A 26741-nucleotide genomic window follows, 5' to 3' on the forward strand; every position below is an offset into this window, starting at 1 on the left:
CTAATCTCTAGAACAAGCTCTCCAAAGCTGTACCTAGAGTGCGCCCAGGTGTGTATTGGGCTAAAACCTGGCTGGAAAACACTGCAGTTTCTTTCAAGTTCTCTGGCTTAGGTTTCCCTCCCAGACAGAAAGACGGTTGCATTTCTGAGTCTCACTCTGGTACAGGGCTGGGATGTAGCCAGGGCACATGCTCAAACCTGAAAGCTAGGAAAAAATATCCAATTGCCCTATAACTTCCACAGGGAAGATTCTATTGGTAATAGGTCAGTCATCATTTCTCCAGATCTGCCAGGACATCAAGTTTCTGGGAGAAGGAGAGAGCAATGTTGAGAGGAACTGGAATCACTGTGGACTGCAATTTGCCTGTCTTTCTTGCTAGACAGGCACACACACTATCTCCTCATCCTCAGTTTCTTAAAGCTTTTACACTTCTATTTTCCTGGCTTAGAGTTTTGCATATTATCATATACAACATCGGTTTTTTTGCCAGTGATTGCCCTCAAGCCTTCTTTCCTGTCCTCCTGGTGTGGCTTGGGGAAGAATCATGAGGCATACTGGTGACTGACACTGGTGAGAAAGGTCACACAATGAGCGGCACAGGTTGCTAGAAGAAGGGTGACAAAATGTCACGTGCAGGCTATTTTTTTTAGAAATAAGGTAATCTTTAAGGTATCTTAGCTTGTATTTCAGAAATCAAGACCTCAGAAGTGCTAAGTAATTTGATTAAATGTAAAGACTGATTCTCTTTTTCTCAGTTTATTTGTAGATATTTGCTGAGGAGCCATTAAATAACGTGATGGTATAAACCCAATATGCAAACTGAAGCGATAATGTACATTTGTTTCTTCTCACCACCTTAAATGGTATTCGAGATTTGAGATTTGGAAGCCATGTATATGGATGTTCATGCGCATGCCCTTAGAAAAATAATCAGTATTTGGCTACAGCACAAACACCTATTCAACGAGTTACAAGAATACTCAGAGAGAGTCCAAATTTAGCTACTCCAAAATCTGTCATTAAACATACTGCCAAAATCATATTAAATGACATACTTACATATAGAAAACAAATGTTCAAAATGCTCTGTCTTCGGAATACAGATGAAAGTCTAGAGTGAAATAAAATGGCAACAGAGCGAGTGTTTAAAGAACATATTTGAATAACGTTTAATCTATTTTTACTCAATAATATTTTATTGATGAAATAATGAGTTTATTAGACATCATGAGCTGCTGCAATATGATTACGGAAAGGATAGAAGATGAGACAGAGAACAGAAGGTACCTTTATTAATTTCGCAGGTCCTTTTGCTTTAATCAAAGAGCTATCCATTTGAAACTACTGATCCAATAAAGCAGCTATGGTCTGGTTCAAATGCTTGGTTTCAGTTTCAACTTCCGATAGATATCCTTCAAGGACCTTTTCCACCCATGTCATCATTTTTGGTAAGGGGCTACACTCCTACGACTTCTGCAAGTAGATTAGATGGATTAGAATACAACAGGGTTTTACAAGTCCTGTGCTTCCCTTTAAGATGTTCAAAGGAAAAGGGACAAAGTCTTTCAAGCATAAACAAAATAACTGCAGATAACTCATCATTTGTATTCTCAGAAATGCATCTTTGTAACAGGGCATGGTACACCCTTCCCCAAAACCTCAATGTCATCTGAAGAAATAATCAGTACAGGTCGAGAGTTTTGAAGAGCACCAAATTGTATCATTCTTCAAGTGTCTTCTGCAAAGCCTAGCTAATTTAACGCTACAATAGAATAATCTAGTTATTTGGCAACTATCTGCATAATAACATTTCAATAATATTGGGAAATGATTTTCAGAGAAGCACTGAATGACTTCAGTTACAGTTTATTCTTTGTTTCTAACCCCTAAATTTCCTCAACTAGAAGTTCACTGGTGGAAAGTAGGAATTTTCTTGTCCTTTACTCTTTTTTGCATCTGTGTTTTAGAAGAGTTTAAATGTATATTATCATTAATTATTACAATTAGGTTAATACTATTTTCTGTAATTAGTTTCTAATGAACATATGTTCATTGGTGAAAACTGCAGCCTATATGCAATGCCATTTGAGCTGAAGGGGTGTGAGAAATGTTCATCATAAAATAACTACTATGTATTGCGCTTGGTGGGCACCGATCCTGCAAAACACTTCGGCGTGAGCCCCATTTTACTGCTGTGAGAAAATTAATTTAAATAAATAGAAACTCTCAAGATAGCATGGCAAAATCTAAGTATAGTCACGTCTAAATTGTTTGAGCATGGGCATAGTTTAACCGAGGAGAGTTGTCAAATTTGATTCTTAGATAGTTTAATACACATTCTTAAGTAAATACTCAAATGAATGGAAGCTGAGACTGAGAAGTTCTCCTGTCAGAGAAGGACCACCTCTATCCTGTGTCCAGTGCAATGCTGTCCCTGCCATGGGGACACTACTGTAACACAGTGTATATCCATAATAGCAAAAAGGTTGTATTTGATCTTGTATAAATCACTTTATTAGTTATTCTGACTTTGCAGGTGAGCATTTTTGCTATGTATTTTTTTTCCTATTGTTATTTAATGCTGATATTTATTCTTGGATATTTATTATTATTTATCAGTGTTTCTGTTCTAGCAATTTGGGCCAAAGTTGTCACTGTAATTGCAGAAGGAAGTCCATATAAAATCAAGAGAAAGTTTGGATCTTGATAATTACTGAGATTAACAAATATGTATCGAGGTTTAAGGGTTATCTTAAGAGATATACAATAACATGCCAATTTATTCCAAATTTAAAATTCACTTTGACAATTTTTGCTTTTAGGTACAGAGTCATCTTAGGGAAATATTCTGCAGTCTGAAAAAAATATTTCTGATTAGTATAATTAAGATGTTGTTCTTTGTTGTTTTATACTTTGCCTACAACTATATATATGTATCTCTCCATGTTTTTTAAAGTATCATATATACAACTGACTGCAATCCTCCATCCTCCCTCTTCCCCAGTCTAGTTAGGCCTTGTGTAGCTCTATTTTGCTTAATATTCTTTTGCCTAACAGAACTCCTTGTAGGTGAAGGAGGTCCACCCTGGCCAACCCCATAAAATGACAGAATGGTTTGGGTTGGAAGGGACCTTAAAGATCATCCAGTTACACGCCCCCTGCCATGGGCAGGGACACTTTCCGCTAGACCACGTTGCTCAAAGCCCCATCCAACCTGGCCTTGAACACTTCCAGGGATGGAGCATCCACAGCTTCTCTGGGCAACCTGTTCCAGTGCCTCACTACCCTGATAGTGAATAATTTCTTCCTTATGTCTATCTTAAACCTACCCTCTTCCAGTTTAATGCCATTGCCCCTTGTCCTATCTCTACCTGCCCTTGTCAAAAGTTCTTCCCCACATACCAAAAACATTCCATTTTGACTGTTTTCTGACCAAGAAGTGACAGAAAATAACTGCTGAAGACAGTTTTTCTTTGCAAGCACAGGACAACGATGGAGAGTTGGGGCAGGTGGCACATTTGAAACTACTTTTAAGGTGTGGAGTGGCTGGGTGGCAGAGGAGACGAGGCCCGCTATAAGGAGCACCGACACGCAGGATGAACCCCGTATTTCTGGGGCGCAGGAGGCGCCTGGCCCCACACTGCCCGCTCTCAGATGGTCCCCTCCACCGGGTGCCCCCTGACCCCCCGCAGCCGGCGGGACCCGCGCTTCCCTTTCCCAAGGCGCAGCTGCCTCAGCTCTGCCCCCGTTATGCCGAGGATGGGGGGCAGGACCCCCGGAGAGGCTCCCCTCGGCCTCCCGGCGCCCACCGCGCCGCCTCCCCAGCACCTGGCGAGGTGACTGCCGAGGACCAGACCCCCTCCCCCTTTCCCTCTCCAAAAGTGCATTATTTTTGAAAGCGCCCAAAATAGCGCGCGGCCGCCGCACAAGTCTCCTTGTTATTCCTCCGGCGTCGGCAGTAAACCGAGGGGGGACGACGACGATGCCCCTCGGTCGGAGCCGTTGGCGGCGGCTGTGTTTTTGGTTAGGGGCGATGACCGCCGCCGGTGGCCGCGCAGGGCGAGGAGGAAGAGCGGCGGCGGCAGCAGCGGCGGCCGTTTCCCCTTTCCCCAGCCCCGGCTCGGCGGGCGCATGCTCACTGGTGCCCGCAGCCCTGGACCATATTTGTCAGGACTACTCGAGAGACGGAGAAAGAGAGAATTTTGGGGGGGTAAGGAGCGGCGGGTTCCGATCTCATCCGCAAGCCGCACAGGGAGCCGCGGCGGCGGAGGCCGGTGACGGGTTTTAATTTTCCCCTTAGGTGAGAGCGAAAGTTAGGGAGAGCGCGGGAGATAAAGGGAGAGACGCACCTCCTCTCCCTCCCTTACGAAACGTATCTGGGGAAGGCGGGGGGGGGGGGGGGGGGGCTTCTCCCCCACCACCTCGAGCGGAAAGGATGGAAGTTGATGCCGGGGAAAGTGGGCAAGTGACTCGCAAGTGGCTGGGGAGCGGCCGGGGCACCGGAGATCTCACTAAATCATAACTGTACGAGTGTGAAAGAGGAACAAAAGAAAGAGAGAGAGGTGCCTGGTATTTCTTTTTCTCTTCCCAAACACATGAAGGGAGTACATGGAGAGAGACAGATACATATATATGCGCTATGCGTGTATATACATACACAGGCACGCACGCACGTATGTGTATGTACATAGCTATATATACGAGGGTGGGAGCTGCGGAAATGTGTTGGGGGGCGGCCTTTTTTTTTGGGGGGGGGGGGAAGGGGGTTCCGAAGGGAGGGGGAAGGGAAGGGGAGAGACATTTTGCAGACTTGCCCCACCAATGAGCGCGTCAGTTGGCTCCATTTAATGACACTTACGGGGCACCGCCGCGCTGTCGGGGACAATGTGATGCGGGTGCAGCGGCGGGGTGAGGGGGGGCTTAGAGGGGGAGCGGCAGTGTGGGTGTGCGTGGGGTGTGCACGGGTGTGCATGTGAGCGCCGGGCGGGGAGGGAGGGGGCTCGCTGCCACCCGAGCCCCCCCCCCCCACCCCGGCTCTTTGTTCACACAGGCTGAAGGACGGGGAGAAGTGGGGGCTGCTGGGGGGCAACGCGCGGCGGAGGGGGCTGTGAAAAAGCCCCGGGTTTTTTTTTTTCGGTCGGAAGCGGCGAGAGGTGGCGGCTGCCGGGATATACCGGTTGAATGTGCCGTGGGTCCCCGTGTGCGAAGGCCTCTTCAGCGCGCAGCCGAGAGAGTTTGTATTTTCCGTCGCTCCTGCACTTTGTGTGATTGTGTGCGAGAGAGATTTAAAATATAATCATCTCCCAATTTCCGCCATTTTGGGGAAAGTTTGCACACACATACACATACCAAAAAAAAAAAAAGGCGCCTAGCAATTTTTTTTTCTTAAAGAGGCGAAGAAAAAAAAAAAAAGTCTTTTGCTCGAGTGCTCAGTTCCTGCCTGTGTGCGGTGCGTGCGCGGCGCTCGCTGCGGCAGACGCGGGAGGCGGCGGGGGAACGGCCCCTGCCCGCCGTGGGCTGCCCGCCGCTGCGGGGGCTGGCCCGGGGGGGCTGCTGGGGGCGGGCCGCTGCGTGCCGGCCCGGCGGTGTGCGTGAGCGCACATACCCGTGAGTGCGGTATTTTGGTGCGGATGGGGGGCGAGGTGCGGGCGGGGGGGGGCAGTAGGGAATAGGAGGCGGCTTTTCAGTGAAGTTGCGCGCTCTGGGCTGAAGTGCGGCCGCGGGGGGGGGGGGGGGGCGGCGGCCCCCGCCAGCCTCTCCCTCCCCGTCTCTGCAGCCGGTGCATATAACAACAGGATATAGGCACACTTGTTCTCGCTAACGTGTGTGTGTGGCGGTGGTTTTTCGGCGGGGGGAGGGGGAAAGCGATTTTTTTTTTGGGGGGGGGGGGAGTGCGGGAGAGCGGCGGATGACGGGAAGGCGCTCCCGCGGAGCGGCCGCCCGGCCGGGTCCGGGGCGAGGCCGCCGGGGCGGCAGCGCCCGGCGGGGAGGTGGGCGCTGCGTCGGGGCCGCAGCCGAGCCCGCTCCCCACCCCCGTGTGTTTTTTCCTCCCCTTCCCTCCCCGTCGGAGCGGGCGTACGCCAGAGCGTGAGAGAAAAAGTTGCAGCGCGGGGCCGGGCGGGGGCGGGGGCGGGGGCGAGCCCTCCGGGGAGGCGGCGGGTGCCGGCCCCTCCCGCGGGAAGGACTGGCTGCCTGCGCCGCCGAGGGATGCGCCGACACCGGCTGCGAGCGGCCGGAGGGCGAGCCCCCGCAGTCCCCTAGGAAAAAAAAAAAAAAAAAAAAAAAAAAAAGCTTGCCCCCTTCCTCCTCGTCTGCGCTGGGGGAGGGGAGGAGAAGGTAACATTTTTTTTTAAATTCTTTTTTTGTTGTTGTTGTTTCCACTCGTAGACAGCCTCCTTTTCCCGGATCCTGGTCTCGGGGGGCGGAAGGGGGGGGGAGTGTGAGAGTTTAAAAAAAAAAAAAAAAAGGACCCGGTAAACAAGCGGAGTCCCTCTCTCGTTGTGCAACTTCCTCAGGAACACTTAACACCCAGTTCCTCTCCCACCCCCGCCCGCACCGCGCTCGCCCCCACGCCGGGCCAGGGGGGCCACTCGTCCCCCGCTCGGTTTAATTGCCCGGGGCGACGGGAAAGGAAAAAAAAAAAAAAAAAAGACCACCCGGCAAATTCAGGAGAGAAACGGAGCGGCTTGAGAACCGCTTTCCCCGAGCGCTCCCTCCCGAGGAGGAGGGACGGGCGGGCGCTTTTGTCTCCGTGGTTCTGGGGAAGACGCGGACCTGAGCCCGGGTTTTCTCCAGAAAGTTTCAAGTGCAGCAAAAACACGCCGCAAAACTGGCCACGGAGGGACCTCTGCTGGTAGGCCGGCGGCTGCCGGGGAGCGGCGGCCGCGCCCGCCGGGCCTCGCCGCCGCGTTCCGGTTGCCGCGCCGGGCGAGCGAGCGAGCGGGCCGGGCCGGCTGCGGGGCCTGCCGCCGCCACCGCCACGGCCGCGGGTGGGCCCGGCCCAGGGCCTGCGTGGGGAGCGCGTGTCCCTCGTCCCGCTCGGGGAGCCCCGATGAGTAGCGCCTCTTGGAAAGGAGGGGCCTGGGGATGCGGCAGCTTCCCCGGGCGGTGCGGGCACGGCCTCTGCCGTTGCTTCCAGTTACCTGCGCGCAACGGCGCGGGGTGAGCGAGGTTTACAGTGAGAGGGAGCGGGAGCTGCGTTTTCAGTTTTATTCTGTTGCATTTTTAATTTCCCTTGTGTCGCCGAGGGGCGTTGGACCGACCGTGTCTCCGTTTTCTCTGTGCTCGTGATTGTACGCTCAGTCGTGGGTGCTAAAAATCAGGGAGTGAGCATAAATAAAACTCGAGATACCAAGACTTCAGCCTGTGTCCTTTTAGGAAATGGTCTATGTTCAGGATCATAACACGGTTTTCTTAATGCAAATTTGAAAGCTGTTTAGGAAACTAGTGCTTATTACCAAGGAAGTTACCACATTCCCAGAAGTTTGTAAGATGAACATCTGTAAGAGAGAAACTCCCTGAAATAGTGTCTGAAGGCAGTGAAGCACTCCGCTTAGGTCTGGGTGGTGCTGGGTACTCATTTTTTTTCCCAGCGGTTTTGACTGTGGTCCAGTTGGTCTTCCCATGAAAATGGTGCTCTAAGGAAAGGTGGCTGAAGCATTCATCTTCTTGGATGGTTTTCATTGTCAGTTGGGCAACTGTAGTGAACTCTGTGTGTTGCTGTGGTGTGTGTTTCATGTTCACTTTGCTGAGTTTTTCTAGAGCATTGCTTTTAAAAGTTCCGGTAGCTTGAGAAAATGACTAGGTGATGAGTCTTTTCCCTCTGACTTGTTCAGTTTTACGGGGCATCACATATTCTGTGAAGAGAGACTTTTTGTGGGCTATTCCATTTACTTTTTTTTTAAATACTGCTGGTAAGTAGGATGATAGATTGTGAGTGATGGGTGTGAGGAACCAGTGATTACCTGGTGCTTAATCAAGACAGTGGTAGCGTGTGTGTAGCCATAGCTTATTAGTGCTGCAGTAGTAGGACTGCTCATCACAACAGGAAATACAAACTCTGTATGAATTGGAGAGAAGGGAAAATCTATAAAGGTAGTAAGCTGCCGCATATAGTTAGGAGCTAGAAAAAGGTGAATTAATTGTTTAAGGACAGCGGAGCTCGCAGAAGCTGCTAAGAACTGGCAGAAGAGGAAGAGGAGGGCACGAGGCAGACAAAAAGAGTGTTCAGATGTATACTGAATTAACTTGGGATAAGAAAGAACAGCTTGAAATAGGTCAGGTGGTATTCAGTGTGAAGATTTGGTGCGTCACAGTTCTTCTCAAGGAGGTGTCTGCACAGAGGAGGAAAGGAGGCACAAATAAAAGTTTTCTCTAGCTTTCTGTGCCTAGTTGAAGGAATTAAGAGAAATTAAGAAATAGGATTTCAGAGTTGTTATACTCAAGTCTTACTATCAGAAGAGGTTAAAATTCCACTCAGGACTGCACAGACAATAACAGAAATAGAGGGAATCGTGAAAGCGTTGCAAAATACTTTTTTTGGCGTGAGGTACAGGTTCTTTTTAAACAAGGTGAAAGTTGTCAGTGGTAAGTTTCATTAGGCGATGGGATAGCTTTGGTATTGGGTAACTATTGTTATTATGGTGTTCTGTGGATGTTTGAAAGGGAGGTAGTAGATGAAGGCTGTATGCAACAGCATTACCCAGTTTCTAGCAGTGGTACGGCAATACTTGTGTTAGCTTGCTGACAGACACCGGAGTCAGCTGAGGCCAGTGTGAACCTCCTTTAGCACTGGTGCGGACTCAGGCTTCACAGCATTTTGCATTGCATCTGTGGTCAGATTCTTTCTGTGAGGAAAAAGTTTTAAGCCGATGTATTGGTGAAGCAGGAACAAGCATACACAGTACCACTGGAAAGCCGAACAGGCAGAAGTGTAGCAACAGATGCGAGGAAATAATGCCAAAGGGACATCATCAATACGAAATCTAGTTCATTTTCTGTTACAAGTGTTAAGACTAGCAAAGAATTTTAAACTGTGGTCTCTTTGTGAGTGTGTGTATAAGCTATATCTCAGCTTGCAAATAACTTACTTGTAATAAACCTCATGAGCGACAGGCAAAATAGTGAAATTTACTCAAACAGCTCTTCAACACACAGAATAGAAACATGGCAGAACTGGTAAAGTAGTTCCTAAACAACAAAAAATGAGACTTTGAAGGAAATGTGTAATCTGCAGGTACTGCTTTTAATGAAACAATAAAATAATGGAACCATTAAACATGTACAAAACAAAGCACATATTAAAATGTGGTGGAGAGCCTCAAAGCATTTTACCATTTCCTGCACTGTTCCTGTTGTGGTTGTTTTTCTGTAAGTGAAGAATCAGGTGCAAAAAGATGAAGAATGAGAAAGAAACCGGTGTGGGGTGCACAAGCTCAAAGAGAGGTGTGCGAAGAGACAAGCAGGGTTCACCCCGGTGGCTTTGCAGTCAGCTGGCTTTACTTTTCCTGTCGCTATGAAGCTTGATAGGAGGTCTGTTTGAAGTACAGGGAGCTTACGTTGCGAGGGGTAGTTCTGCTTCCTGTGGCTTTGGCGGTGTAGCAAGTTGGCCTTGGTACTATTCACATTCTTACACGTTAAATAAAGCTGAAGCCAAGTATCCATCTGTCCCTGGGTGTCTAGAAGTTAGTGTGTATTTGCAGTTCTGGTACACTGAGCCGTCACCATCTGATCCACTTTGTTTTCCTGATTTGTCCTGTAGGGAGAATGTGTCCCTTTAGCCCATGGGTGCTATGCCAAGCTACCTCCTCCTTGGAGATGGCCAAAATAACCATCAAGGATATTAGGACAAAAAAACTCACCTATTGCCTTTGTTTCAGTGCTGGTGTCACCTAGCCTTGTGGGGAAGAGGGACCATGGCTTGACTCCGTAAGGATATCGCCTCCCTTGGGACCCCTGTTTGTCCCTTGGACCTCACCCTTGGTGCCACTTGCCGGGACCTCCTCCGGGTCCACGTGGTCGGTTTTGCCTCTCCTCACAGGAGCTGTCGGCCAGAGAAAGCGCCAGCACAGGGCAAATCTGCTAGGCTGTCCTGTCGCAGTGGCTACAGAAATCCTCAATAGTAAAAATAAAAATACACAGGGATGCATAAAAAGAAAAGACATGCTATCACAGACAGTTTGTGCCAAGCTGGCAGTGCTGACTGGTGGCTTTACTGCTGAAATCTCCTTTCTGCTGCCCAGTGACCTGGTATTTAGTTGGCCTCGCTGGTTGGAAATTATGTGGACATTTCACAGGTGGCATCTTGGGTTTTCAAAATTTGAGTAGATGTCAGGTAGTTTGTAAAGCACTGGCTGAAGGAAAGAATCCTGCCGTTGTTACTTTTTGATGTATTCAGTACATAACCCTATAATTATTTCAAAAACTACTTGTGAGTTTAATTGGCATATTCTCTCCTGTTTCTTTCCTTTATATCTTTAGAGAGTCTTTCACCAGATGAAAATACCTCATTTTCAGTTCTGTTATTCTCATTAAGTATCTCCTCTGTGAGGTACTCATTCATTGTTGATCCAGTTGGTAAAAATGAAGGTTTTTCTAATCTTATTTTTATATGCTTGCTTATTTTAATGAGTTTATTGCAGATGTCTAAAGCAAAAGTTAATGTTGAAATATTAACATGCAGCACACTCCTCTATAATTGCTGTAGCTTATGACTGTGGAGACTGAGACACAGTTACATCCCTAATAGTGGATTTTGGAGGTGCTTTTGGAAGATGGCTGTCCCAGGTTCTTCTTGTTATGTCCTTGCCTTAGATGGAATTCCATGACAGGCGTAGGGACGGTACCAGTTACTTTGCCCCTTATTCATCCAGTATTTTTACTGCTTTTGGGGAATTGTAGCAACAGGAATGACGGCAAGTGAAATAATTATGGAAGGAGTTATACTAGTTCAAAGAACTGCATCAGTGCTTTCAAGAAGAAAATGAAAATGTGTAGATAAGACTTTCTGTAGTTTTCTTTGTTCCGTGATTTAGATGTATATATTGTGATGATTTCATCCTTTTTAGTACCTCATTGCTGTAACAATTTAATTGTTCTCAATCTCCCTCCTTATTATCATTAGTAGAGGGATATAGCCCTATCTTTCATCTGTTCAAACTCAACAAAGCTGGAAGCATATTTTGTTAAATGTAATTCCTTCTGGTAAATTGATTTCTATCTGCATTGCCCTGTGACCTTTTCATCTGCACCAAGAACATTTCTGAAGGCTGGAGAATGTGAAGACACATATTGTGCCTTTGATGTTGAGTTAGTTTGAAAAGGAAAACAATAATGAATACCTTATCAAATAATAGAATATATCTTATTACTGATTGTTACCTGAGGAAACTTTGTTAGGTGTAATTAAGTTAAAATTTGTATGTGTTCTTGAGAGAAATATGCTCTGAGCATTTCTGTTAACAGTTTTGGTTTTTTTTTTTACTTTCACAGTTTACATCCTGCCTAAGTAGGCTAGACTCTTAAGATTTTTTTTCCCCCATGTCAGTTTTTTTCCAACTGGTTCTGTTACAAAGCGTGTCTATAATGGGAGTGGCACTACCGGAGATGGCAGCATCCGATGGAGCGGCTGTCTGCAGCTCCACACTCTGTGGGACAGTGGCCACTGCGAGGAGTCATTTCCCTGCAGCCTCCCAAGTCTTTTCCCATCTTCTGTCATGCCTTCTGCAGAAACCATTGGAGCGTGTTTTCTATAATAAATAAACCACAGGAGCGTTGAGTGAAGTGTCCTCTAAACAGGGTGGTAATTTAAGATTACTTAGAAACTTCAATTAATACAGAGCACAGCTTTGTGTTTGCTTAGCCAGGCTAATCGCGGGGAGCTTGTTACACCAATGTGCTTAAACCAGCATGTTTTGTGTCCTTGAAATTTCACGAGTGTCTGGATAGATCCACTTTTTCAGCTACTCCTTAGCAGCCTGGGTCTTCTATTCTTGATAGAGGGCCTGCGCCTCTGCCATCGTGCTGCAGTTCAGTATGGTGGAAGCCTTCTTGAGTTGGTCTGTGGTGGTGTGGAAGGCTGGATGCTTGAGGGGCTTGAGCTCTGTGATGTACCGAGCTCTGCGATGTACTGTGCTCTCGGGTCAAACAGAGATCATCCATGTTGTATTGCAGAAGCTGATTGTAAAAGTTAAGGTCTGTGGCTTTGGGGAATTTCTCAGTTTCCATTGAATTTGTTTAGATTTATTGACATATTTTAGAATGAATTTTTGCGCATTGACGGTATGGTTTTCAATACTTTCTCATAGAAGATTACTGAAATTAGATGGAGAAGACATTGAATCGTGTGGTTCTTCTTCAAACTTGCCATGTGAAGTTTTCTCAAAGAGCCTTCTGTGAACCTTACCTGTCGTATGAAAGGAAGGGGAATGCAGAAGCTTTCATCCTAAGCAGTGGTTACTGACAGAGGTCCAGCTCCTGTCACCCTGTTGATATTGTGTAGTGGCTGTAGTGTAAACAAAAGTACTCGTGGAGTAAGGTGTTCCTTAGGGTTTTCAATAGTTTACTAGAAATGAGGAGGAAACCAAGGAGAAATGCAAGGGAGTCCACATTGCGGACCCAAAACCAGAGTAGTATCTGTCTGTAGTGGTGGTGATTGGTACAATTTTTCTGATGAAAAAAAATGGTTAAACTCAATTATTTTTCACACGAGAGAGTTAACTAGCTAAGCATTTGTCTCCTCAGACTTTCAGTAAAAAGCTTTTAGGCGACCTGAGTTTACATCTGCTTGGTTTGCATCTCTTCCTGTTTTCTGTGAGTGAACAAATACCAGTCAGCCTTTTTTGGTGGAAATTCCTGATTTCTGGAGAGTGTTAATAGATATTTGCTGATATAGGAAATGAGGTCAGGCACCGAGGAAGCTCTCTACCTATGTGATTTTCAACTACTGATACTTGCAGCAAAAGTTTGCAGTCTGCAGACAGAGTGTGAGTCTTAGAAAGTGTTTGTTAAAAAGTTCGGAAAGTGTAAATTTGGAAAGATATGAGCTTCTGTTAATAGTTCACAAACCGAAGAGCTAGTTTTGCTGCAGATTGTTTCAGCTGCTAGGCATAACGCAGTTGTTCTTCAGAAAGAAAATTATTTAGTCAGATTTCACATTGGACAAATAGTAAATGAGGTGCCAGGCCACAGATTTAAAGATTGCTGGGTTTGTAAGAAGTGGAAGAGAAGTTGTTGGTGGCAGTCACAACTGGCTGCTAGAAACATTTGCAGTTCAATGCAACTGGTACCGTCTTTGTGGCAGTGACAAGTGGTGGACCAAAGCCAGGTGGTGTATACTTCTGTTGCGTGTGCAAATTATTTGGGATAAACTCTTGCCACAGAACAGGATGTCCAGATTTGCTGTTTCTGAAGATAAATATTTTGTCCTCTCCTTTCACTGTTTTGAAACAGAGGGATCCAGTAAAATAAAGTCTTGCAAAGTTTTCTTTGGTGTATTTGTGCTTCTCTAGCTGTAAATAAATGTCACAGATGCAAATCGAAATTTAGTGAAACTGTATGGAAGCAGATGAGGAATGTTTGAGTGTCCTGAGTCAGACAGTTAAAATTAATTAATTTTGAAATTTTAATTTGTTATCCAATGTCAAGGAAAAGCAGTTCTATTAGTCACTGCTTCATGTGTTTATTGTGGGCATGCACTCTCATCTTGCCTTTCCCAGAAAAAATGTTTTTCTTAGGTGTACCTAAGGTGTGTTTTCCCCATGTCAGTGTATTTGCAGTTTGTTTCATTTCTCTGCAGTACAGCCTCATTAATAGCCTCCTAGTGTAGAAAACAGGAATTATTTTTTAAGGTTTTCAAAAGATTTCCCCTTGTTTTTATTACATTACTCTATATTATCAGCATTGTCATCAGTTGTCCACATGGCCAGTACGCTGAGGGAAGCCTTTGATACTAATCTATGAAATGTGTTTGAAGACATGTCCAGTGATGTAAGTATTAAACCACTTACAGCATTTTCAGATAAAATACTTTTTTTTTTCTTTTTTTTTTTTTTAGTACATGCATCATGAATGAATCTGCTGCTAGTGGAAATGGTCAAGAGTTTGATGTATTTAGTGCTATGGACTGGAAGGATGGCATAGGTACTTTGCAGGGAAGTGACCTAAAGGTAAGATATGCAATTTTTTTAATAAACGAAATAAAAATGTTAAATGCCAGAAGAACGAGTTTCACAAGCTGGTGTGTAGGTATCTGCTTTTATGAATAAAACATGGATCTGCAGCTCTGAGTTAAGAGACTCTAGTCTGTTAGCTTTTAGCTCTGGAGTTTCTTGATTCGGTTTCTGGTGCTGGCACAGCCAGCCGTCATCCCCGAAGGAGGGCATAAATTAGCACTGCCTCACTATATAGACAGAAGTAATCAAGTGCACAAAATTCAAAAGAAATCTCAAAAGTTAAGTGTGAAAATTCTGTCCACCTAGAGCATTTTATTATGATATCCCTAAGAATCTTTATCCTGTCATTGTCTCTCACAGCCTCATACTCTTAGTTCTTTTTATTTGTAAAAATAGTTTATTTTTGCTGTGCTTTCGTCATGTGGGTGCCTAGAAAAATGAATAAAGTGAGTGCTTCTGAACTTGGTATAGTTCAGAAATTTGACTGATGTTGGAGTAGTACTTTTAATTACATTTTTCACACTGGTAGTATTTACTGAAGTAAATTACAATAATTCTGTTTTGTTTTCCAAATATTTTACCTGTTTTTTTTAAATCTGATACTTTTTACTTTGTCGTCAGATGTCCTCTGCTGCATTAGCTAAAAATACAGTTTCTCTATCAGAGACTTTCCTACACCTATTTGCTGTTGATGATAGTCAATATTTTCCTATTTTTCCATTTAGACTAATATTGATGAGGTTTTCTCGTAGTTTATTTTTTAAAAGGAATCTTACAAGAAAATGTGTGGTTTTTAATATAACTTTATATCCCTTGGTGCCTGATACAATTTCTGTTGTTGAAGTAAAGAGTCAAAAAACGTCTGAAATTCAGGACATGCGTGTTGCAAGTGTGTTTTGGGGTTTTTTAAAAACACAGAACCATGTAATAGATTCACAGAATTATTTTCTTTGGAAAGGACCCCAGGACACCACCTCTGAGCACCCAGACCTCAGGCTGACCTAGATGAAGTTGCTCAGGGCCTTGTTCAGTACGGATTTGGTTGTCTTCAGGGTTGGAGATACCACAGTCTCTCTGGGCAACCTGTTGCAGCATTTGACCACCCTCAGAGTGTTTTTTTTTCCTTTTATGGATACTTTGTTGGAATTCCCCTTTTTGCAGCTTGTGCCTGTTACCTCTTGGCCTTTTGCAGTGCACACCTGAGAAGAACCTGGCTCCACCCCCTCTGTATCCTTCCGTTAACTAGTAGAAGACAGCAGTAAAATCTCTCCTTCTGTTCTTAGGATGGAACAAACAGGTTCACTCAGCTTCTGCTTGCATGTCGTCTGCTACAGCCCCGACTTGTTTTGGTGGACATCCGCTGGACTTGCTATCTAGTATGTCAGTGTCTGTCTTGTGCTGGGAACAGTAGTCCACATACGGTCTCATCAGTATTAAATAAGGGGAATAGCCAGTTCCCTCAACCTGCTGGTTACCCTCTTGCTAAAGTGGCTGTGGATGCTCATGGCCACCTTTGCTGACTCATGTTCAACTTGCAGGTCTTCTTCTGCGGAGCTGCTTTCAAATAGCCAGCCCCTGGGCTGTACTGGTGTGTACAGCTGTTCATCCGAGCCGCGGGGCCTTGCGTGTGCTTTGGTAGATCTTAATGAGATCTTGTTAGACCATTTCTTCAGCATGTCCAGGTCTTTCTGAGTAGCAACGCTACCCTTCGGTGTACCAGCCAGTCCCTCCAGTTTGGTAATTTTCTTTTGCTTCCTGTACACATACAGAAACATTTCTTGTTGCTTTTGCTAGTTTCTTCTCCAGCTGAGCTTTAGATTTCCTAATTCCATCATTGTACACTACAGCAATATCACTCTATACCTTCTCTATGTAACATTTCCTCTGTTTTACCTTCTGCATACTTCTTTTTCCACTTGAACTGTCAGGAGTCCCTTGTTCATTCACCTTGGCCTTCATCCACTTTTGCTTAACTTCTCGCACACTGGTATGCATCGTTCTCATGGTGTGAAGTCCCCTGGAGAGATATCCAGATTTCCTGGGTCTGCTTACCCATTAAAGCAGTCTCCTGTATGATCCTGCCAAGCAGATCTCTGAATAAGCCAAAATCTGCCTCTCAGAAAGTCCAGTGTTGCTATTTCAGTATTTGTTTTGCTCACTTCTTTCGGGATTTCAGACTTCACCGTCTCATGGTCACTGCTGCCAAGGCTAGCATCAGCCTCCACATCCCTGACCAGTTCTGTTTTGTTTTTTTTTTTTAAAGTCCAGGCTTTTAAAATTACTTTCTATTTTAATAAGCAACATTGTGTGAAAGGCAAAAATGATATGGAAATGTTTGAGGAATAAAAAAGGGAACAATGCAGGAAAATATAATAATATCGTATAAATCACTGGTGCATGCTTTTTTCAGGTCTGGTTAGCCTATGTCAAAAGAAACAAAGTCAAAGTAAAGGTTAGATCATTAATTAGTAGAGGAATGGGAAAGCCTCCCAACAAAGCAAGGGAAGGTATTGGGAGGTGTAGCTGAGGGGAACTTCAAGAAGTCATTTAAGAAGATTCTTAACTATGACCTGTTCAGAAAAGTATGAGCTTCATTTTAAGGTTGCTCTTCCGAGGTTATGGTGATGATTATTATTATTATAATCAAACAAACAGGTATTTGATTTTTGAACAGAGATTCTTTCTTTGGTCCAGGCATTAGGGAAGACACAGAGGTGCGATGGCAATGTCCCCAGAGTGATGAAAGATACAGAGAGAATTGGCCAAGCAGCTCATTCACGTCTTTTTTTTTTTTTTTTTTTAAATACAGAAGCAAGGGCTTACTGGATAAAATTGAAATGGAGCCTTTCTAACACTAACTGAAGGAAAAATATTTTCTAACAATGCAGAATTAGCCTGAGGAGCTCACTGCACCAGGGAGCATCAAAACTCAGTGAAAGACCAGGCGTTTATATAGATACCAAAACAATTTGAGCTGTTAGAATAGTAAGGATTTCTAAGTTTTTGAGATAATTGAAATAATCAGAGCTTCTTCTGAATACGGATGGTTAAAAGGGTGATTAATCCCTTGAAACTGTAAATGTGATCATGGAAGATATGTTACGCTCTTTGTGAAATTCTCAGACTAGTGTTAATGTGGATGGTTTACCTCAACTGTCCTGATAACAGGGAGTTTTAATACTGTGTCCCAAACCTGAAGAAAATGGTGTTACTGTTTGTAAGCTTGCATGTCTTTCAAAAATTATAATAGACTTGTTCCACTAAAGATACCAAGCTGTTGCCATGTATTTACATTGAAATGCAGTTGTAAAACCCGGTCAAAACAGTGTAGTAGCAAGATGCAGAAATTCACAGATTCTCTTTTTACAGCTTGGTAATAGAGTGCCTGGGGTTTTTTATAATAAATAATAAGCAACAGCTGAACTATTCATTGCAGACAATGTATTGCTTACATTCTCACATTTAGTCTTTTGGCTTCATAAAATGTTGGGGAAAATTGCCTTTGAACACTCACATTTGGTAAACTGTACTGTATGTGCGTGTTTTAAGTTAAAAGTATGCCAAAATGTTGAAATGCCGCTTTTTGTTATAGAAGTTTTAGGGAGTTGCCTGCTTGAAGTCCTTATTTTTAGTCACGTAAGTCGTATGCCATTGGCTTGTCTTTGCCGCTTGCAAGATAAAGTTTTATGCTTACTTTTACATATGCACATCTTAAGAAATCTCTTTTCTTCTGTGCTATATTAATATCCAGCCTCCTCAGATTTATCAGACAAGTATGTCTGAGTAACCATTCTTCTTAAGAACACTTCATTTTGGGGAATATAAGTTCCTCTAAAAGCTGCTAAAAAACTATTGTAAGTAGTGTAAAATGCTTGAGATGTTTACAAATAACTTTTCTCAATATTTTCTTACCATTGCTTAAATTTATCTTTTCATATGATATAGAAGAACAACTAGATCAGAAATAGGAAATTGCATTATTTCTTTTTGTTAGCGAAGTCCTACGGGCAGTTTCATGCCTACCAGACGTAACTGAGGTAGGCTGCACAAAGGGGCACTCGCTTCCCAGCCCGATCAAAACAAGGGAGCCGAGTCAGATGCCAAGCCTCTGTTCTCAGCTGTGTCACGGTCTCTTATGTCTACATCATTTTCCACATCAGGTAAATGCTGAAAATGTTCTTAAAATATTCCTCTCCTGTGATTTTGTGCAGTGTTAATTGTTAGAGTTTTGTCACCCGTAGTTGGAGAAGGCTTTGGAAATACATTCTCCTATAGATTTTGTTAAAACTGTTCGGCAAAAATAGTTATGAAATAGTTAATACTTCTTGAACACTGCTTTGAGCATGCAATGTGACAGATAAATAGTGAGTGATTGTGGAAAACGCTAGAATTTCAAATTATACAGGGGATAGGGAGAATTAAAAATTGTACAGTATGATGCACCAAAGATGGAGAACAAAAATTTTAGCATTGTATATGAGTTCTTTCAAGATGTTTAAATAAAACAGAAAACTTGAATTCCAGTAGAGTTTAAAATAGTTTACAAATTACAGAATGCCTTCATGTGGTAGGCTAAGTAATGTATGCTCATCTGAAAAACATCAGTGCTTACCAGTTACTCTGCATCATGTGAATGTAAATGTGAAATACTTGTCCTTTTTTCTCTTTTTTTTTTTTTTAAATCTTGTGCTGAGTGCAGGCAGTAACACCATCACTTCAAGATTTAAATGTACTCATTAAATTGGAAAAGCTGTAGTAATTTACAGTCACTTCCTACTGCAGTGACAGAAGTTTATGAAGTACTTCGTAATGAGTTTTCTAGTGCTTGTGTTTGGAAAGTGAGCTGTTACATCCTGCATGGGCAGAATTTTGGTCATTATTTCCAGCTTGCAAATTGCACTTGACTGGAAATAAATAAATAAATAGATTTGATAATGAAGAAATTAACCTGTAAATAAAGCTGGGCAGCTAATATCCTAGGAAACTAACTATAATAGTGGAACATGAATGGTGGAATAATGGTCAGTGGCGCTTGGTGTTCCCAGCTGCGCTGTAAAGAAGGTAACGGTGATTCAGAGTGCCGTGTTTCTGGATGCGTAGCTTCAGCAACTCAAGGCAGTAAAGTGCGTCCTTCCACCTGCCCGTTCTGAAATTATGTTCAAACTTGCTTGAGATAATTAACATTTGCAAAACAACTTCCCCCCCCCCTCACATGATTGTATGTCAGAAATACTGGTAGTGTCTCAGGCAATAACTACGGTGTTTTTTTAGTGCAAAGCTGTTTCTATCCTCACATGGTGGCATGTGCTGCATTGAATCTGGGGAGGCATTTCTCTCTTGGGGGAGAGTCCCTGAGGGTGTCCGTGGGAAACATCAACTACTGGGGACTGGTTAAATCACTGCCTCCAGTCAAAAGGTGTTATTCCAGAGAAAAGATAGATTCCCTTCAGGGAGGCTGGTAAGGGGTAGCTACGCAGCGGGGAGAAAGCAAGGCAGAATAGACTTTTTCTGACCATGTGTGAGCCCCAGCAGATGTACCAAGTGGCCTGGTCTTTTCCACATGGAAGTAACTTTCTTCTGTTGCAATGTAATATAATTAATTAGCTCATGCTGTGCTTCATCACTGTAGATTTCTGGTTAAGCCTCTGCATTGTCATAAAATGATTTTACCTTTTTTTAAAAAAAAAGAGCAAAAAGAAAATTTCACTGTTAAAATTGCCAAAACTCCAAAGCCAAGAAATGTTGGAATTATGTTTTCCTTTGGATCTTTAATTGGACTTCCTCGTGTAGTTATGGTAGAGTCTTTACTTAAGTGACCACATGCTGTTTTACCACAAAATCTACTGTGTCGTTTACTGTAGATGCTGTTAGACTTGCAAATAACTGGGCAGAGGATTTCAGGAAGGAAAAGGAATAGTTTTGTGATTAATGCAGGTAAATCCCACACAGGAAAGTTTGGCGCTGCCCTTACTTCCACCACAGCCTTCCTGTGCGGTGCTGAACAACTCGCTGGAACCAAAACGTTGGCTAGTAGCCATTCATTTTTTATCTGTCACTTGCTTGAGTTACCCCTGAGATATGAGAAGAAATGGGTTTTTAGAAATATTCTGGTCAAAATAATTCTGAGCCAGGGTTGCTTTATAGGTCAGCCTCTGGATCAGTAAGCATTGTCGTGACAGGCCTCAGCTTCTGGCAGTGTCGCTGATTTATGTGTCACCTTAAGAAAGCCTGTTTAGCTGCAATTTCCTACTCAAGTGGAGATAATAAGGCAGACTGAGTTTGCAGTGGAGAGGAATCATGGAGAAGCCCCCTGGTACTAAGATAATTCTTGAGTACTCAGGGTGGAGGGGGAGGGAATTGGAAGAGCTTGAGGAGTGTCTAAGAATAAAGTAGATACACACGTTACTGCAGACAGACTGAGGAAATGTCAGCCTCTCTTGCTAAAGGTATAAGTTTTCTAATGGTACCTAAGCTTTCAGTTCAGATAATGTTCCTAATTTTTTTCCGTTTTTTTTTGAAGGTTGTAATTTGATAGTAATCCTTTCCTGCTTGTGCCTGCCCAGATAGGAAAAATGTTTCCTTTAGGATGCAAATTGTTCTATTCTTCATTACTTCTGGATTAGCCTATTGCAGTGTTACTGAGGCATCTTAAAAGCAATCAAGGATCCTTTGAAGTGCTTGACTTTCATGCTGACAGCATCATTCCAGTGAGAGGGCATCTGCCCCTGCCCCTTGGTCGTGGTGTGGAATTTAATCTCTGCTGATTATGTTTTAGGGAGCCCTTAAATTGCCTGGGATCCTACTTAAGTTGTCTTTTGCTGTACTTTTCAGAGCAGGAGTGCGCAGGGAGGATCCCTTCTCATCATTAAAGAAGGGGAATAGCCAGGTGCAGGGACACGTTGCCCTAACCTTCTGCATCCCTGAAAGAGGCAGAATTGTGTGACCAGGCAAGCATCAGGGTCATGTGCTTACAGAGTGCTTTGAAATAAGCTGGGAGCAGAGTACTCGCAAGGATGAAGAGCTAGGAAGAAATATTTTTTATTTTATTTTGTAAGTGTCTGCGAACAGAGGTTTTGTTTCAGGAATTACTTTGCACTACATTGTAGCAGTAATTGCTGGAGTGCCTAAAGCTTTTTTAGATACATGCTCTTTGTTATTTCAGTGGGGTTTTTTTTTTAAGAAAATAAACAGTAATTCTGCTTTCAAACTGTATAGAGTAAATAAGACTGGCTTTGCTGCTTGAAGACGGAGTATAAAAATACTCAACAGCTGCCTCATTTTCTGAATGCTATCCAGCCCCTGCCTGGGGCAGGGGTTCTGTGGAAAAAAAAAATACGTGCATGTAAAGACTGTATCACATGCACACAGAAGAGGAGAGTGGTTGACTGGAACAAGTTCTGGCATTTACTAACTTATTCGACTTAAATAATATGTAAAAAATAGTTCAGCATGTAGCAGGATGTGGTGGGACAATACAGTGCCTATAGGTGATTCCTTTGTTTTAAAGAGAAGAGGAGCTGTAAGATGACAGAAAGGCTCTGATTTATCTGAGCAGTCCCACTGAAATCACTGTGATTAAAATCAAGAGGGATGATAAGTTTGCTAACCAGAGATCTGAGTGTAGTTCTTTGGCTTGTATCCATGGAGTTCTAGGTGTCAGTCCTCTTGACTGACTGCTGTATAGCTCTGCTGCCTGAAGTATAGTTACTTTCATAGGTGGGAAGAGTGTTTACTCAATTTACTTCTGTTTTGGGTAATAGAGATTTTGCAAGTTTCTTCTGAGCTAGTCCACAGTCACACTGCTGTGGGTTCAAGATGAGTTTTATTCCTGAAGTTACTGTCAGAATGCATCAACAATTTTCTTTGCTGCAATGAACTTTGTCCTTATCTTGCCCAGTAGATGGTAGTGTTGGCTGTTTTTTCTGGTTTATTTTAAAGCCGTGCATGAAGATGCATGGGATTTTTTCTTCTTTTTTTTTTGTCCTTTGCACTTCAGTTGTTCTTCCTTTTCTTTCCTTTTTACTTCTGCCTGTTCTTTCAAATAATATTTTTAACTTGTAGAAAACAGTAGTAGTCTTTATTCTGATTTGATCTCTGTGGGTACTGGTAAGATCTTGTACACTCTTAAAAGGGGCACAAGTAACAGCAGATGGAGATAGTCTGATTTTGTTGCTCTGAATTAGATGCATGCAACCACGGGGACTTAGTTTGAAACTAGATTATACGTATTTCTTCTTAATAGGTTTGAGTTTCTAAGAATTAATCTGCAATATGGTAGACATTCTGTGTTGTTTGCAAATTTATTTTTACCCCGTGTAGTGACAAACACACAGAGTATTTTTATGAAATGTGGAGAAAGAGAACTAGAAGCTCTTTTAACATATAACATCCCCTACCTAGAACTACAGAGTGCCTTCCAGCCTGCATGGTAAGGCAAAGAACTTTCATTATGAATGGAAAGGTCCTAAAGCCACTGGAGGAGGGACAGTGGAAGTCCACTTGCAGTGTTATGCTTAGTCACGTTCACTGAGAAAAAGTGAAATTTCCATGGTTGAGCCCAGCACATGGTGGGCAGAGAATGATGGGCAAATCAAGAAGATGGAGCACCATTTTCACAAGAAGAACAGGAGGGTTAGTCTAATAAAATTAAGGCCAGGATAATTCCTTGCGTGAAATATATACCCCAAGAGTAAGGGCTAGGGTGCTAGAGCTGTGTAATCCACAGGGTAGCGTTGGGTTTGGAACAAATGGATATAAACTTACTATGAATAAATGTACATGAAAGTTAGAAGAAGGTTTATTGAGAAAGGAATTCAGGAACAGACTTTAAGTAGAGACACTGGTAACAGAAAATTTGGCTGCTTCTCATTGCAGCTGAAACATTTCTGATATATTCTGTGATGCTTTTGCCTGCAATAAACAAAGGCTTCATCTTGGTGGCTTACAATACCTGTTCAAGTCCTGTGTAAGTTTTAATACAGTTTTAATTTTTTTTAAAAAAAGTTTATTGATAGTAATTTCTGAAGAAATGTAATTTCTGAGACAGAAATGGTTCAGAAAGTATTTATGAAGTTTGATTATTATTTATTTAAGCCTTGATTTCCCTCAATGTGTTTTTTATTTGTTGATGAGTATTAAAATGTTCCTGGGGATTAAATTAACAGTCATATAAGCTGAAGTCCTGATATATCAGGGCGTCATTTCCCGAGAATGTGAAAATGTGTCTCAGCTCTGAGTGGAAGGACTCTCTAATGATGTTTAGATGGAAACTGCTGTTTAATTCCCTTTTGATCCTTGTGGAAACTGCTAAACAAGGCAGCTAAGTAAGTTCTGTGTCCGCTAACAGCTGGACTCATCCTGCCAACTCAGTTTATGGTATATTTGTTTTAAAAGAACTGCAGTAACTTGAAATGTGCGAGATTGTTTTAAAAGTACTTGGTAATGGCCTGACTTTGTTTCCATCAATGGGAATTTTACTATTTGATTTGATGAAGACAGGTTTAAGGAAAATCCCTTCATCCAATGCAAATTTATGTATTTACTTAAGCAGGTTTGTGACTTAAAAACAAATTTTTACTTCTCTGAAAGCTATGGATCCATCCTCAGAAGTTAGCTCAATGGCACTGTTTCCTTCCCTGTGAATTTTCCCTCACCTGCTGCGATCTTCCAGACTGTCAGGACACCTAGGGAAGTATGTGGGAGGACTGCTCTTACTATATTTTAGCTTGGATCACTATGAGAGAAACTTTATGTTTAGTTTTTTTGTCGCCTACTTTCTAAATAGAAGAGGCTTGCAAAAGTGTTGAATTTTTTCATGGACACGTGAACAACCATTAATCTAGATCCTTTTCTGTCGTGCTTCCAACAGTAGACGCCAGTTCGCACATTGCTCTGGCAGCTCTTATCCTGTGATGGTTTTGTGTAGCATGCTGCCCTGTACATATTTATCCTGTTTTCAAGCAATTAACCTCTATCACAAGTTTTTAATGGCTTTTCCTCCCCAGCTAAAACCAGAGTACGACTCCTCAGGTGTGAGGCATTTTTCCGGTCAGCTGTGGGGAGCTCAGCGTGCACGGTAATGCTGAAGCTGTAGCTGGGGAAGCAGTGAGTGAAAGCAGATATATCTGCTTCAGGTTTGCATCTGAACAGGAGTTGGAGGCCTCTGACACTGATAAAGGGGAGGCTGCGGGCAAAACCAGGAGATCTAGAGGTCTGAGGAGGCAGCTCAGACTGAAGGCCCAGACTGAAGGCCTGTGACTCTCCATCCCTGAGCCCATCTTAGCGCGGTGGCCTGACTACTGAAGAGCTGCTTCCTTAACAGTTCGGCTCTCGCTGCCGTAAACAACCTCCAGTGAAAGGGCAGCTGGGAGCAGCCTTCCCTGCGGTCATCTGTTTGTCATTGTTGGATGCCTGTCAGTCAGCCCTCTGAAGCCAGAAGGTGGCTGCACTGTCTGGGGTGATGTCCATGCTTACCACGGGAGGCCCGAGTGGAGGAGGAACATAGGCATAGTGTCAGGGCTGAACATCGATTGGGTCGTGCAGAAATATCCCAGCTATTAACTGGACTCTTCAGAAATACCTTTCGTGTACGGGTGTTCCAGCTGATATTGAATGGAGGTGCAGGAGAGTGTTTCCAGAAGTGGGTTAGTAACCTCCCTCTGACCTGTTGGTGGGTGGGCTGCAGCATTGTGTTTTGGCCTGCTTGCTGGGCCAGCTCTGCAGATTTGGAGCTCCTGGAAGCAAGGAAGGTTTTCCCTCTGGCCTCCACCTGTTGCAGAGGCAGCAGAGCACCAATAGCAAAAATGAGCTTCACCAAAATAGGAACCAGGCTGAGTGTGCAAGTCAGCCATCAGACACAAGGATCCTCTTCTGAATGGTAACTCCACTGCTTCCCTTTGGGTGGAACAGCGTGAATGTCTGTCTGCAAACTGGAGTGTGAGCACGTGGTGTTACTGCAGTAGGTTGCCTTTCAAAGCTGAACTCCTGATCTTTCAGTACAGATGGATTTATCGACAGTTCGTCCACACATGTATCTGTTGTGAGCATAGCTGATCACAAGTAAAAATCTTGGCTCCAGAAGTCATATGACTGTGTGAGGTCCTCCTTTTCTTCCTCTCCCTCCCCTCTTTTCTGAGCTGCTCATATTCCTTTGAACCTGGTGACTCTTCACAAATACTGGGGCTGCAAGGACTGTATTAGTGAAAACACGCTACTGTGGTGTGTACATCATGGGGCTCGCCTTTGCTTTCAGTCAGGATGGCTTATGTTTGGTACTATACTACAGCAGGGTGCAAAAGTGAGTGGGAGTGATTTATCCTACAGCCTCAGGAGGCACAGAGAGGATTAACGTAGTGCCAGGCAATGGTTCCCCTTCTCATTTTCCCAAGGTAAAGTTACCTGACCAGAGAAACAGAAACAGGCTTCATGCTGCTGCCCTGAAGGAATATTCTCACACGTGGGCGCTGGGGAGCTTTGGAAGACTCTATCAGGCGTAATTTTTCCTGTTCATCTCCATTGGTGAGAGCACCTCACTGCTAGACACCTGTCCACTCTGGGAAAGCTTGGAGAGTTACACCCCTTCGCTGTTCAGAGCAGATGATCAGGAACAAAACGCTGCCTTGAGTTCAACCCATGTAACCAGCTGGGCCTGCAAGCCACATAGTGACTGGGAAGCTCAAGTTTATTTTCATCTGGTAGTGCTGTAATCATTACGGCGTTTGGAAGATGCATTTCTGCTGGCAGCAGGATGGATGTAACTCCCGGTGCTCCTGTGTAAGCACAGCATGTGGGATATTGTTGAGCCTTGCTTCTGGCTGACAGTAATACCACGTTCAGCGTGTAATTAAACAGCTCATAAACTGCCTTAAGATGTTTGTTTATGTGCACTTTACAGCAGAGAAGTACTGTGTTTTCAGAGGATGCTGAAATTTCTGTACTCTGTGAAGCATTTGTGTTTGATGTTCAGTTCCTTTTTCCTCGACAAAAATACTGAGTGACTGGGTATCGATCTACATATGGAGGCATCTCCATCAATATCTATTGCAGACGAATATTTTTAGATAGCAAAATGAGTTTACATTTTGCTCGATGGAGACAAGAAAGGCTTGTTTCCTGTTCCTAGAGGATAAGCAGAAACACATAGAAATTAGGTAATACAGTGAGTACACCATGTAAAATCTATCTTGGTGAATACAAGAAGAAGCCATAAGTGAGTTTTAGTAAATTTTTACTCTGCTCTATGCCATTTATTTTGTCTTACAGTTTAGAGTGAATGAATTTGGGGCCCTGGAAGTGATTACAGATGAAACTGAGATGGAAAGTGTTAAAAAGGCAACTGCTACCACAACCTGGATGGTTCCAACTGCCCAAGAAGGTCAGTTTAGAGGTGGTAAACATTTTCTGTGGTAGACTGTCTTTTCTTTAATATGTCAGTTTTTTTTAAAGATTGCCCCCCCCAAAAAAAAAACCCAACACCCTTACTTGCTTTAATGCACAGAGTTTCTCTGAAGATGTTACTGTTTCTGGAGTGTGAATAAGTATGAAATTTAATGCATTTTAAGTTAAAAGGAG

General features: G+C 43.5%; 1 protein-coding gene across 4 annotated transcripts in view; it reads left to right on the top strand.

The window, feature by feature from the left end:
- Positions 1-4220: 4220 nt before the first annotated feature.
- Positions 4221-26741, top strand: part of L3MBTL3 (L3MBTL histone methyl-lysine binding protein 3) — an 85078-nt gene continuing 62557 nt past the window's right edge. The window contains exons 1-3 of one of the 4 annotated variants that reach the window (XM_086743654.1): positions 4221-4300; positions 14054-14165; positions 26433-26544. In XM_086743654.1, coding sequence (XP_086599780.1) covers positions 14064-14165; positions 26433-26544 — 214 coding nt within the window. In that variant the 5' untranslated portion in view covers positions 4221-4300; positions 14054-14063. Of the gene's footprint in view, positions 4301-5582; positions 5608-6223; positions 6337-6796; positions 6854-14053; positions 14166-26432; positions 26545-26741 lie in introns of those variants that run through there. The other 3 variants (XM_086743651.1, XM_086743652.1, XM_086743653.1) reach the window with 3 other exon arrangements.

The sequence above is a fragment of the Chlamydotis macqueenii genome, chromosome 3 (assembly GCF_036417535.1).
Source record: "Chlamydotis macqueenii isolate bChlMac1 chromosome 3, bChlMac1.mat, whole genome shotgun sequence".
Classification (NCBI taxonomy): domain Eukaryota; kingdom Metazoa; phylum Chordata; class Aves; order Otidiformes; family Otididae; genus Chlamydotis; species Chlamydotis macqueenii.